The sequence below is a fragment of the Fusarium falciforme genome, chromosome 5 (genome assembly GCF_026873545.1).
Source record: "Fusarium falciforme chromosome 5, complete sequence".
NCBI lineage: Eukaryota > Fungi > Ascomycota > Sordariomycetes > Hypocreales > Nectriaceae > Fusarium > Fusarium falciforme.
Window position 1 is genome coordinate 1,185,481 of NC_070548.1, and position 14,864 is coordinate 1,200,344.

At 53.9% G+C, this 14,864-nt stretch overlaps 1 protein-coding gene across 1 annotated transcript; it reads left to right on the forward strand.

Annotated features, from left to right (window-relative positions):
- Positions 1–12,070: 12,070 nt before the first annotated feature.
- On the forward strand, positions 12,071–13,369 carry NCS54_00661300 (Hypothetical protein; the record flags this gene model as incomplete). Its single annotated transcript, XM_053152063.1, has 1 exon — positions 12,071–13,369. The coding sequence occupies one exon, from the start codon at positions 12,071–12,073 to the stop codon at positions 13,367–13,369; it is 1,299 nt and encodes a 432-aa protein (XP_053008038.1).
- Between the last annotated feature and the right edge of the window lie 1,495 nt (positions 13,370–14,864).

Here is a 14,864-nt window from a genome sequence, read left to right on the forward strand (position 1 = left end):
CTGGCTCGACTCGGGTGAGTGCATCGTCTTGTTTGCGAGATCGACGGGGAGACTTGCCGGATCTTCCGGGGACGAGAAGGAGGACCTGATCTCTGAGATCGAGACAATGAGATCTGGGGACCGAGATCGCTGGGTGAGCCATCTTGTACTCCACGACCTGCGCCTGCAACATTGGGGGGCTTTGTATTATAGAGTGTAGACTACGCGTATGTTGGCATTACTGGCGATATGTGATAGACAGATACCGCATGCTAGATCCTTTCGACTTCACGCTATCTTCCCGGGTCGACTGGTCATCTCTCGTAAGTCAAAGTCTTTGGCTCACTGGGTGCATTGATGTTATAGCATCATGTAATCGTGGTCTTGGGGCAGGTGAACGCCTCGCGCTACGTCGTTGATGGCAATATACAGCAGATACTGGCCAGAACTGGAGCTCATGCCAAGCTGGTGACGCTGCGTTCAGGGGCGTACTGGCGAATTCAGTGCTCTAGATAGTAACTAAATTATGGTCTTGCTCTAGCTTGTCGATTCTGTAACTCATTTGGCCGATTTGATTCTCGAATTGATACTCTAGACCAAGCCATGCTACTCGTAAAAGCTACGTGTATCTATGACCCAGTTTTGCCGTATATCGAGGGGAAAGGTCGTAGTTGACAAACGACATCTCATCGGCCGAATAGTTAAGAGTGAATTTCGCCTTCAACTATTCGGACTTGTTCGTTCCCGCGTTTCGTGCCCATGTCGACACCTTTCCTTATTCCTTGCGTGGTATGAGGTTGTCCAGAAACAGCTGTGATGACATCTCGCTTCAACGACAAACTCTAGTCGAGTACTCGACCTCGGCATATTTTGGAAGAGCCAATGGCATACTACTTCATGGCAACATGGTAACGTAGACTCTACCCAGATACGAACTTCACAGCGTTGGTACTCAGAGAGTTACAAGAATATCCCTTCGCCTCGACAAGGTCACATAGCCAGATCTCGGTCACGGCAGTCAGTCCAAGCCAATAACAGGCACCCGGTTCCATATCTAGATGAGCACACACCATCCACCTCTCTCCGGCAGAGCTTGCCGAAAGCCCAGGCATTCTCCATGAGGCCTCCCCGGATTAAGGGGCTGCTAATACTCGCCGAAGTTGAAACCTACTTACCCTAGAGACTCACGATCCCCACGATGCGACACCAAAGAGCGAATGAAACTTGTTGAGGACAGATTCACCATCGGTTCACGGCAATCTACGATCCATCCCTTTTACAAGCCATACAAGCCTTTGATACGACAACAGAAGAGGGCGCCCCCTGAAATGCTAGGGGAATCTGGATAACCGGCAAGTCGATGGCGTGGTCGGCGTTTAATAGCCTCAAGCTCAGCCACCACGAAACCTCGACGATGGTTTCTACTCTGGCCGGGGGTTCAAGGAGCAGCCAGATAGGGACTGTAGATCCGAGCGATATGATACGTGACCGAAGCCCACCGTTTCATGGCGTGGGTTGAACGGCTTGGACGGCAAAGAGGTGAGGAACCCTGGACTAAGCTAAGGAAGGGGAGCAAGAAAAGAGACAACAATAAGCATATCTGACCATCTTGCGGCGCATGCCATCATCCCGCGGCACAATGAGCGCAAATCGTGGTGCCGACGCAGCCGTTCCGGGGGAGGCTGGACCCTCTTGAGTGTGGAGAGGTGTGTGTGGGACCCTTGTCAAACGGCGCTTTATTTCCGTCAAGCTTTTCTCTCACTCTTTGACCAAACTGTGTCGCGGATGGAACTCGGTGTTATAAAACTGTGGGCTTGTTGCGAGGTGTTTTGAAGAGTGGGTTGCTTGTGATGGGATTTGGATCTTCATCCGGTCCATGCTCTCAGACCAAGAGCCCACAGAAGGGAGAGAGGGGCTTCGAGAAGAACTTTTTTTTTTTTTTTTTACTCATCCGTGCCAAGGACCGAATGATCGGTCCTTTGAAAGCCGCATCTCCGGGAGAAGACCGACATTGGAAGCTGTGTACACCGTAGAAGCCAGTGTTACTGAGATACAGTCCTCATCAGACCCCTTTCTACTCATCATCTCCATGATCATGACGTCGGGGGAGAAGGGGGGCGGATCGGATATAACGGCCTCGCTGGTGCGGCCACTCTTGTATCTTGTTCCAAGTCCCAAGTCTTTTCTGATCCCGACTTTGCCGGGAACCACGTAAGCTTGGCGACGGAGAGTCGGAGGGACCCCAAGACTCTTGACACACACCGAACAACAAAAGTGCGCCGCAAAATCACGGGGCATGTAGCACACTACGATATACATAACATGCACAAGAGAGAAAGAAAAAACACCCCCTCCCTTTTTCTCGCAAAAGTCTGAAATAAGCTTAAGCTGGGGGCCCTTGGGTCGGGGATGGATCAGGGTTGGCAGGTCACAATCACACAAACTTGACTCAATGGCGCCAGACCAAAACCATCAGAGACAGGTCTTGGGGCTCCCGTGGCGTTGACCATCTGCATCTCTTCTCATTGACCCTATTCTTCTGTTGCTCTGCTTTGACTTGTCCTTCTCTCAAGATGATGCCAAGGTCGGAAGCCAAGTATCAGCCAAGACCAGCGGCGCAGAAGGTCATGACAGCTTGGCGAAATAACCCAAGATCTGCAACCAACAAGCGAACAAGTCGCGCGTCGCCGCCGGCCAAAACAGGTGAAGGGGCGGCCACCAAGAAAAAGATGGACCTTGCAAAAGATGCCGACTTATCCATGCGGCACCCCCGACGCCGCGACGGGAAATGGGGGCGCATTCCGTTAGATAATAGGGTCTCGGCCAGTGGAACCCGCGCTTTGATCGATCACCATTACTGACTGACTGTCGGTCCGCGCGCTGTTTCGATGGGGAAGCTCGAGTTTCTTTATCCCTCTCGGTCCCATGAGGATCCACAAAATGCTTCTTTTTCGTTTCTTCGTGTCCTTCTCGTCCCCGCCGAACCCCTTCTCTCGCATCATTTTCTTTCGTCATTCATGACAAATAGCTTCACTCAAGCAACGAACCCGTCCCGGCATCACGACAGGATCATGCTCTAGCGGATCGCTCACCTTCCCACAATAGCCAAAGAGGTTACTAACCGCAATTCCCCCAAATGCTACGTAGTATGCTTGCTACAGTACAAGTTATGCACCTCGGGCGTGTGTGATGATTAGGTCACGGAATTCTTGTGGGCTGAGGGTCACCCAATGATGTCGCTCCAGTGACCCCCTTTCAGCCTCATCATCAACGCAAAAGGTCCAGAACTCACGGGATGCAGCAGAAGAGCATCTGTGGCTAGCTGGATGTCACCGACAGTTTGCCAGCCTGCATCTAAACACGCGTACGACGTTAAAGTGGTGATGCCTCCTATTCTACCGCTCGAGTGTGGCTTTCTGTGTGAGTGCCATAACCTTTTATTCGCGCGGAAGCGGCAAAGCTCAAGATGCCGCCCAGGCCGCCTCCTCCTCAGATATGCATGACCTGATGCGTAAATCCAGGCCCCGAATGGGCGAGTCTGGGCAGCTCTTGGCTTCGCGAGGATGGATTAAAGTTGCAGTGCGCCTGGCCTCTTTGGGGGCGCGCTGCCTGCCATGAGCCACTAATGCATGGAAGCGAGACCACTGACCACCGCCTATTTTGCTCGCAATCCAATGGACCTGGATCCCTCAGGCCTCGGTCCCGTCGTCGGCCTCGCTCTTTTTTTTTTATACCTCGCACAAATACGGCCTGACTGAAGCACCGGTTGATATGCTAATCAGTGTAGCCTTGTCTCCTTCTGTGCCTGGCTAGGGGGTTTGTGACCCTGATGCCCAGGCTCCATCCGTCCAGATCACGCGGGAGCATTTGCTCCATCATCACGTCTTGGCCCTATCTCGGCGCACAGCCTTGGCTGATGATGGCCAAGATAACTTTGTGCTGGCGAGTTTCAGCAGCCATTCAGTCGAGCTCGCAGTCGCGATAGCTTCGAGCCGACCTGCAGCTTGGCTCTCGCTTCTTTTACTTGGCGCCAGAGTCTGCTGACCTTGTCTGCGGAACGGCTGAAATCTACTGTATTGTCTCCATGTCGTGCGTGCCTGGAATGCGCGCATTGACAAGCCGGTAGGTTAAGGATGCGCACTACTGATCGAATAAGCTTGTCCTTGTATGAGTCTATCGTGATATTAGGCCCCGAAGGTGTCAGTGGCTGACCGCAAGATAACGACACTTGGAGATACCCAAAGGTCACCCGGCTAATTATTCACGCGCCGACTAATGTCCCCTCTAGACTCCATAGGTATGCCCCAACTAATTGCTGACTGTATAGGGTAACAAGAATCTGGCAGAATTACGGGCTCCCCGATACGGCTCACGGCTATTAATACGCGCACCAGGGTCTGGGATGGGATGAGCCACAACAAGGCGACATCTGATGTCTTGAAGCCTCAACGACTGCTGCTGCTCCTCCATCACGCTGAGACCCTGGAGAAAGACTGTCGCAGCCGCATTCCCCAACTTGTCGATGGCACGGATAGATCGGCGTCCACCATGAACCACCACAAGCAAGCCCAAGCCAATCTGCCAATCTCACAGAGCACAAAGACACCACTAGCCAGACAATAATTTGTGCCTCACCCCAAGCCCTGTGCTCCGTGCACAAACACAAAAAACTCCAAACAGGTCCGGCTAGCCCAATCACAACCGCGTGGTCTGTCTGGGCCAGGGCCTTATGACGGATAAGCATGCAGCCACAGACCGCCAAGCTTTTCTCGGGCTGCACGGTAAAAGCGAGCAAAAAGCTTCGCCCTCTCAGGGAGGGTGGCTAGACCCCCGGAGGGGCCAGGGGGTGTTACTGTGAAGACGCGACATTAGAGTTTCTGGGCAGCCGGCCGAGTCAGTTTCTGGCCAAGGGGACCGCAGGACGGACAGATCGGCACGCGTGAGAATTAGAAATATGGAGAGTCCCTGTCTAGCGCTGGGCTGAGGAAAAACCCATCCGCTCGGTCAGGGCCAGCGGTAGCGTGGGAGACAGAGATGCCGACATATCCAGGCGATGACATTACGGGTCCCGCCATGACGACGACCTGCCGCCATGCGGAATGGGAATGGGGGCAGCCTCGGTTTCCAGATGTCTGGTCTGCCGCGTGGACTTTACGTATCTCGACGCTTCCTGCTCACGTCACGCAGGCAGACAAGAAACACTGTCAACCTTGGCGCCCAGCCCAGCCCAGCTCGACGAGATAGATCCTTTGTTCGACCTTTGCCAAATCGTGGTTGGTGGGCAGACAAGAAAAAGCCAAGGCGAGCCCCGACCCACCCGGCACCGCGAACACCTCCGGGAATAAGACTGCTCGTCCCCAGGATCAGCTCGAGCAACCAGGGTTTCTCCCTCTTGGCCTCCTCTCCGCACACCCTCCCTGGAAAGCCAAGTCGGTTCGGACGGCATCTCGCAACCCACCCTCTCCTGGGCGCGGCTTCATCCCTCACAAGCCACTGCACCGGGGGGGCATGTGTCCTTTTGCTCGAAGCAGAGCGGGCTTAGCAGGCAGGGCCATTCATCCATTGCTGACCAAGGGACCGCGGCCCTCCCCAATTGGGAGACGATACGGTGCCGGTAGGCCAGAGGCCCTACCTGGATGCGTACACGCCCTCGCGGAATGGCCCCGGTGCCAAGCCAGTGGCTGACAACGCTTAAATTCATGCTTAATCCGTTGCGCGTGGTCTTGAGCTTGCTGAGGGGCGCACACCTGATCCAAGGTACTCCGTACCAAGCACCAGCACCAGCGCCGAGCCTTGAGATCCGTCTTGGCGAGCGATAATTACGCTTCGGCGGACGGAGTAAACACACTTTTGCTATCAGAGACACACTCGACATTGTCGTGGACGTTGCAGCAGCATCATCTGCACATCCCAATGTCGTGCTGTTGGTCAAGGCGAGACGAGACAGTCGCTGCCGGGGCGGCGGCTCTGAGGACCAACAGCCCGTCAGCTGAGTCGCGCTCTTTTTTACTTGACCGAGATGAAAGGCCACCTTAGCCGCAGTCGAGTCGCAGTCACAGTGACCCCCTCCCCTCCCCACATGGGTCATGGTTCAGGGAAGAGAGCTTGGCAAGTCCAAGAGGGACTTTTACACATCAAGACGGGACAAACGTCGCGCAAGCCAAGCGGCAAGCGGGCAGGTAGTCAGTCACCGTTGGGTCCGGTCCCGTCTTCCCTTGACACGGATTACGGATTACGGATTACTCGGACGGGGCCTTCCGCCTTGTTTATTTGTCCCTTTGTTGTGTTGGGGGCCGCCTCGATAGATTCTTCAAGAAGGGGGGCACACTGCGTCCGTGTTAGTGCGCATCTCTGAGCCGAATTTCCGAGCTCGACTCTCAGACGGATGGACAATTCTCTCTTGAGAAGGACGGAGGCACGGGTCATTCGGCGCCCTTGGCTCTGTGACACAGCGCAAATCCATTGGGTATCATTGAACCAAGCTCTGCGACAAGAGAAACAGGGAGCTGCCGACAATGTCAGGTAATGTTATGTACCTACAGCGCACTCTTGTCGATCTTGATGCGCCGTCAACTGCCAGCAGCAAAAGCCGACGAGGCGGTGGAGGCCTTTAAGGTCCTTTTGAAGGATCTCGCAGTCCTAATCTGCCATCTGCCTACCTCTGTCATTTGGGGGCCGTGTCTCTAGCATCAAACCAAACACCGAGACACGGGCGAGACATGAGAGGGCGCCCGACTCGGCAGCACGGCACATCGACGTCATCTCCTGGGGATAAAGCTCGCGCTGGCGTGGGGAATGGTCAAGGGGGGCAGGGAGGGGGGCCAAAGAAAAACCGCCGATTTTCCCGACTCGCCTCATCTGGTTGGGCGGGAAGCTTGTCCTCACTTCAAAAGACCGCAGGGTTCTCTCTCTAACGGAACGTCGGTTGACCCAAGGGCAATCCTTTCTGGAACAAGTGTCACATTTACCCCGTGTGCTTGGATAAATGTTGCATGTTTCTTCTGATCTCCTCGGAGCATAAACGGCCTCACCGGCCTCTCTCTTCGTATCCCCCATCGCTTTGAAAGCCTCACTGAAGCACACAGATCAGATCCTGGTACGTGTAACTGACGAGGTGATCCCCAGGAGGATTGCATTGATGCACAGGACATCTTCATCGAGACCGGAACAAGCCGAGTTTCGGTGGTTTCGCGGCGAGAGGGAGATTATTTGGAGTCTTTTTTTTTCTTTCTTTTTTTTTCTTTCGCTGTGTTGACGATGGCGAGACCCCGCGGAAGTGCGTGTATCACGGCAAAAGGTTACAGTTGAGTCGAAACGCGTGACAAAAGCCGCTCTACGCCCGTTACCTGGCATGGATAAGATCGGCAACGCTTGTTACTAAGAAGAAACGAGAACAAAGTTCACTCGGAGATTCGCAATGCCTTAAGCTTACCTTTGAAAGATGCCCATCCTTGCCGTCACCGCAGAGTGAGGAATCCAACGTTTTTCTTGTGTTGCCCAGAAAGAGAGTGTGTGTGCCTGGCAAACGTCATCTTGGCATCAACCAACCAAAGCCTATTCCCACGCAATTAGACCCCAGTCACGAGGTGTCCGTCCATCACGGAGCCGTGCGTGCCGAAGTTGGTGATGTGCACGATGGCGTCGATCAGAAAAGCATGATAGCAAAAGGGTTGTTGCCTTGACGTGTTGGATGGGCCTTTTCCCTGAATAGAAACTCGACCATGAAGAGGTTAATGACGACGACTGGGACTGGGGGGTATGTGGTGGCCGTGTAGGATTAAGTGCTGACCATGTTTCGAACTGAGCCAACAGATGATCCTCCAAGGCTGAGATGACAGCGCGGGTTAGGACTCATTTGGGAGGCAAAAGTGTATGCATGGGCGGATAGATCTGTCATCAGCGCATTCGAGAGAGGAAGAGAGAAAGGTAGAGAGAGAAAAAAAAAAGGTGAGGTTACATTGGGGAAGCTGACGATCTGCGTGACGACAAACATTTTGACCTTGTCTCAGCTGGGTTGCCTTGTGCGAGGGCATGGGGGGGGGGCTGAAGAAGGGGCGCAGAGAGCATCTGTATCCAGGCATCATCTTGCGAGAAGGATTTCCCACTCATTGCTGATGTGTTTGAACAGGCGCGCGCACAAAGTACCACCATTTGATGATGGAATATCCACCATGTTGATGTTGGGCCACCGTTGGACGTTGTTTTTGAGAGTAACGACGACGACGACAGGGCACTTTTGTGGAGCAATTTCCCAAGGATACATCTCAATCTCTGTTTGGCTTGTTCGTAACAGAGAGAGACTCTTTTCCTTCCTCCCCTGGGTAAAATAAAAATACCATGACATCTCGCGTGAGCCAAGAGCTTGGCTATTGCTTGGCCCTTCTTGGTCGCGCGCAAACCTGTGCCAGATTTGAACCCCGATTGTCCCTAGACTCGGCAGCCACGGCACTTGGTGCCAAGACCCTGGGGGTGGGCGGCGTGTCGTATACAGCCGCATCATCCGTCAAAGTGTCAGCCAGGAATTGAGAGGAAAAGAGTTGTCATTGATTGATTGTGGGCCAATGCCTTGTCAGAACATTGCGTCGCCGAGGAATCTGTAACCATCATCGTGAGACTTCTTTTCGAGAGTTTTGTCAACAAGTTGGCTTCTACTTTGTTGGCGGCCTCCCTGCTCGTCTAGATGAGAAGAAGAAAGCCCCCCAATCTGCATCGTCAGTTGCAGCAAGCCCGCAGACGCCCTATGCAGAGCAAGGGGAGGGGCCGAAAGTTCCGTCGTTTCTCTTCAACGTGGTCTCTTGCTTTCTTTTAATAACGCTCGTCGAGAGATGCAGCAAGCCTTGAAACGTAGTCGGTACCATTTCACGGAGTATTCTACGGCTGTAGATATTGACACCTAGCTGGTCTGGTATTTGGTACATATCAATAGAGTACGATAGGGGCAAAGGAACACTTTTAATAAACCCTATCAAGATCGGATCTGCCTTGGATCTTTTGCCGCTTATCCAGATTACTGTCCTATTTAAACAATCAACGTGTACTCAATAAATGTGCTGAGAATAGCCTCAGTAGCGCGGCCAATGTACGCGCGCTCAGAATTGCGCATCCCCATCCCAACATCCACACTAAGCAAGATCAGCAGCCAAGCTTTTCTGACCCTCACGCCCCCTCCCCTGTGCGGCGATTTCCAGTTTTGTGTTCTGAGCCCTGGACTCACTCCCCCTTGGCTTCCCTCTAAACCAACAGCAGCGAAAAAAAAGAGTCCAAATAAGCTTGGGAAGGATCACTGGATTCCTGATATGCTTACTCTCTGCAGGGTCAGGAGAGGTGAGCAACAGCAGCAGAAAGGCAAAAATAATTAAGGTACGGATGGGGACCTTGTTATTTTTATTTTGGATCGTATCGTGTTGGTGATGACCTCGTGTCTTGTTTCGGGTGCCACCGCTAGGCAGTCTCTTTTTTGCAGCTGCTCGTGATTGATTTGCAGATAGGCAATGCAATGAGAGAGGATTGGTTACCTTGGAGCTCGATTTCGTTCGTCATCTTGGCGCAGGCTGTCATTTTCCGCTCCTGATGCGCATGCTCTCTGCAGCTTGCTTGCCCGTCTGCAAAATCCCTGACCGCTTCGTCTGGGTGATACATTTAGAGAGCGAGAGAGACGACGCCGGCTGGCGGCCTCGTAGACGCTGTCTACAGGTATCGTCGGCCGTCAGCAATTCGAGTTTCAGAGGCAGCTCCTCTGCGCCCAACCAGAGACCCGTCTGTTTGGAATTATTACAGTGCACAGCCGGTCCGGCGTTGGGTCCTGGCCTGTTTGCTTGCGCACACACACTCGCACTCGTTTCCTCTCACAATCCCTCCCCCCATCACAACGTATCGCCCAGACGAGGATCAGCCTAGAACTTGTACATGTAGTCAATTTCGATCCGAAACGCCCTGGCGATAATCCAGTTTCTACCACCGGCAACTTTCTTCCGACATCGAGAGAATCTTTGTCGCTTCGAGGGACCCCTTTTTTCTTCGGCACTCGTCTTGCCGCTTTAGCGATACCTTATCCGCAGGGCAAGCGCAGGCGCCTTTTTTTCCCTCGTTCCCCTCTCTTCGAGAGAAACAGCTCGCAACATTACACCTCGCAATACCTACCGTGTCGTCAGCACCTTCTCAGCAAGGTCCAGCGCCTCCTAAGGATCGAACGGACGGACGGACCGAAAAGACGACATAGGTTAAAAACGCCCTCAATAACGCCTCCCCCACGATAGATCCAGCTAGCCCACCTCATCTCGACGGTGCTAGAGGTTCCAGACTCGCAGCAGCGCAGGGCCTTGCAGCGCCATCTCGTTCGACGGTAAGCTTCTTTGTCTTTTGCGCCGGCGCTCTTCCTGTCTGGGTCCATCATCTCACATTGGATCACGACATCGTCTTCGATTGCTTCTCAACATCCTTTTGCCCACATTCCCGTGCCCTGCCCTAGACCTGGCCGATTGCCGTGCTTGCGTTGCGTGCCCCATCATCATGCTCTTCGCCCACTCGCGCCTATCATGACCTCGCTCTCGTACCTTTCGTACTGTCCCCTGTCCTGCCGCAGCGTCATCTTTCCCTACGGTCCCTACGGCCCCCTGGCGGTGGGTCAGCTTCAAAAGCTTGTCCTGACCAACCTTGGACGCTCTCGTCTCACCCCCTCTACGTCGACTCCCCTGTCCCCTTGGCTTGCTCCTTCACACCCCTCCTACTGTGCCGTCCTCCGTGCTTCTCCACACGGCCGGCCATGCTCGTCGCCGAGTTATCCACCACGGTTTTGCGCCTCCAAGTCTCTGGTTCCCTTTTCTGACTTGCCTTTGCAACCTTATCTTGCTCTTTGGCCCCTCCCTGCTTCCGCTTCCCGTCTTGTCCGAGGCCACGGTTCATCAAACCCTGCCGACCCGTTTATGTTCTGACCTCTGGAAAGGCTTGCTTCTTTCTTCGTCTCTCCTCAACTTGACTCTCGCCTCTTGCAGCAGTCTCCCCGTTCCACTACATACTTCGACAACAAACGCACGCAACCGCTCTTCATCGTCTCGACAGGATAGGTACGTTTGCTCGTCTCCCGTCTCAGATCTCGTGTCTTCCTTGGCTTTGGCACTCGGCGCTTCCGGCGCAATACCTCCAAGGTGAGGCGGTTTGGTGCATGGATCAAGTGTCCTGGATTCACTCGTGGGACCGTCGTGCTTCGTTCGGTCAATCCACTCTGCGAGAGAGCCGCAATCATCGCTAGGCCTGGATTGGATCCCCTCTGCTCGGCTTGAGTGAGTTGAGCAACGAGAGCACCGCATGTCCCGGGAGCTGATTGCTTCGAACCTGGGCCTGAGCCTCTTCCTGTTGGGTGGCTCTTACGAGGTCATGATGCACATCGCCAAGCGGCAACACTCAATCTCAGGGAAATTTTAGTCGAGTGGATCCCCCACTGAATCGGCTCCGACGGCATTCTCCCGCCAGGGAATCGAGGCTCTGACCCCTGGATGTGGACTTGGGTGTGTCACTCTGCCGTTATATGCGCTGGCTTGCCGCCCATTGCCTGTTTGTATCAGCATTATATATCATGACTGGTGCTCGCGTTGCCTCTTGTCCCCGGTCCCTTGCCCTTTTTGCTTTCTATTCATCTTTCTTGGCAATCCTTCTACACTGCTACAGTCACCTGTCGCATTCACATCAACTGACATAGCATCCACTTAGTCTCACCACTATCTATTCGGCAAACCCGACCACCATCACTAGAGGTCATCACGTTGCCACTATTGCTAGAACCTCTCTGGAACCCTAAGCTGTCATCACCGCCAAGGAACTGAACAACAAGCCCGCTACTAGAGGTGGATACGTGGGCATAGTTCCGCACATCCTTCGGCCCTTGTGGATCACGCCTCAATTTGCATAATCACACACGCCTTGGCCCGTGTAGATCTGGTGGGGCGCCGCGTGGAATCTAGAGCTTGGTTCTCAAGAGGCCCTTTATAAGGACGCTGAGAACCTACCAAGGCCCTGGATCCTTCTACTCAATCATCTCAACCTACCGCCCTCGCGCGGATACTTCAACTACTTCACAACGTTACACACCATCACAATGGAGACATACCACGGCTACGTGCGGACACCCGCCGACGCTATCCGGCTGTTTGAAGCCTGTCGATTAGGCATTCTTCCCCGTGTGCAACGACGACTGTCAGAGAAGGAGAGACAGTCGATTCGATCTGGATCTGTTTTTGTCTGGGATGAGCGGGAAGCTGGTATGAGACGATGGACTGATGGCAAGTCGTGGAGCGCAAGCCGAGTCTCGGGGAGCTTCCTGACTTACCGTGAGATGGAGGGCAAGCGAGGTGGTGGTTTCTCTGCCAGCCGACGAGGCGCTGGCAAGACTCCCGACTCTGGACGCGGTAGCGACGAGGACCAGGATGATGGAGAACCCGAGGGATACCGATACAAGGCCGATGGACTTATGAAGCAATCGTTCAGCATCACCACCTCCAACGGACAACACCTTCACCTTATCTCATACTACTCCCGTCCTCAGCCTGGTCAGCCCGAGCTTCAGCAACCGACCAACGACCCAGCACTTCGAGGCATCGTTCCTCTTAAGGGCATGTACCCCGAGTCCAGCATGGGCGAGACCAACAGCACACCCGCTCTCACTCGTGCTCCTATGCAGCAGCCTCCCTTCATGGTCGCTCCTCAGCACCCTCAACAGCCCTATGCTCCGTACGGTCAACCTGGCTATGGATGGCCTCCTTCACCTGTCGCCACTCCCCCCTACAGCCATTACGCTGCTCCGTACCCCCCAAGCGTACACCATCAAGTGCCGCCGCCTCACGTCACCCAGCCGGCTCTCCCTCCTCCGCAATACGCCCAGGCTCCCGCCTATGAGCAGCGCACCACCCTTCCTCCTCCCCATACCTCCAAGCCCGCCTACCCGCAGAACCCTTCGCCCCACTACACGCATACCGCCCTTCCTCGAGCTCACGACTCACCACGGGAGCAGCATCTCCAGGCAACCGCCCAGAGCGCCATGGTCGATCCCCGCGTGAACAGTTCTTCCCGCACACACCAGGTTGCGCTCCCAGGTCTGGGTGCCGTTACAAACGGACCTCCCGGATCCTCGCTCGCGGCGATGAGCACTCCTCCCAACCGGGCACTGAGCGTCAGCCCACCGAGAAGCTCGCATTCGGAAGCTCCCATCCCTTCAACAAACAAGGCAAGCTTGTCGGCGCTTCTGCATCCCACGCCAGCTGCCAGCGAGGCTGGTAGTGCCAAGCCCGGCAGTGCAAGCAGCAGCCCTCGAGCGACTGGGTCGTGTGGGCTGGAGAAGGGTGGCGTCAGCGAGGACGCAAGGGCCTTGAGAATGCTGGACCGCAAGTTTTGCATCTAGAAGAATGACGGAGCTTCACGAGGAGGCAGCCAGTAAACTGGCAGAGATTTTCGAAGATCTGAACCCAAGGAAGGATATTATGGTGACACCATGTTGTGTGTCTAGGCGAACCGGGCATGGGGTTGGTTTTGTTTCTGTTGGCGTTTCGCCATATGCATTGTAACGGCGTCTTGATTTTCTACAGGGCAGCAGCCAAGGCGGCTTGCTGCGGATACATTCAGCGGGTATTCATCACGACTGGCGATAGGAAGGGCTGATTTGGTGTTTACGGGCCATGCAACAGATGATGATGGCTGTCATGTTTTCACACACACTGGTATTGTACATAGCCATCTAGCAATGCCAAGAACGTATGGACGAATTGTCCACAATGTCTAATTTTGGTTTACACGTAGCGTGAGGTTGCGCACAAGGTTCCCATTAACCTTGACTAAGTGCCGAATCGCGTGAACAAGGCGTCCGTATAAGTTAGGGGTGGTACCGAGCGTAAGGTTAACCGTTGTTGTCGTATTCGATAGGCAGTCGGCTTGGCAAGGGATCGGATGCTTGACGTATCCTTTAGGCTATACGCTGGGGAATAACTAGGGGAGACTCTCTGGAGTTTCTATTGTGACTTGTGGCTTGTGGTCTACCTTGAATGATTTCTCTTCCCGTAGGAGTACAGTACATGCTGATGAGGCTGCCAATAGACCAGATAGAGTGTAACCGCTCTCGCATAGCCATCCAAAACAGATAGACCTTCCACCTGCAGAGCGCATTCGCATCCACAGCACGCCCGCATTCCCGGTTATCCGTGCCTCACCACTCAGCGCGGAGCGGCGACCTAGAACCGGGGCCGCGTCATCGTCGCCCATCATGCCGAGATGCCGGCCAGGGTGTGTGTACACGATAGGCAGCGAAGAAAGGGGGGTGCCAGTTGTTGAAATGTCGTCAGCGCGATGCGTATTCAGATGTCTAGGCTTCAGGATGAAGAGGTTATTTTGGGAATGTTGATCTGGGGGTTTTGAAACTTGGCGGGGTGGGTTGGTTACGTGTTGTGGTGAGGCTGGCTGATGGGGCTTTGAGGCTGAATATTCGGATGGATTCAGTCAAATGGAAGTGTCTTGGGGCGTGGCATTCACTCAATGGAATTGTTTTATTGCCAAGGGGGACTGAGGCTATTTCCAGGCCACTTGTGATAAATGGCCGTTCTGGGTTGGAGGGTTCTGGGTTGGAGGGTTGTGGGTTGGAGTTATCAATAGCAACCATTCCCATCGTAAGAATAAAGTGTGGGGTTAATGGCTCGAAAATATACATGATTCCGAGTTTCGACATGCCTTCGAGTCCAAACTCTTGGTGTAAATCGACGGTTCCTTTCCAGTGAAGCTCTTCAAAATGCACAATAGAGGACTTGAATATTCCAATCTTGGCATAATTGAGCGACGTTCTGAACCTGGAAAAACCAAGTCGCCCAATGAGCTAAAAATCAATTGAACAATTTGTATATATATTCTAG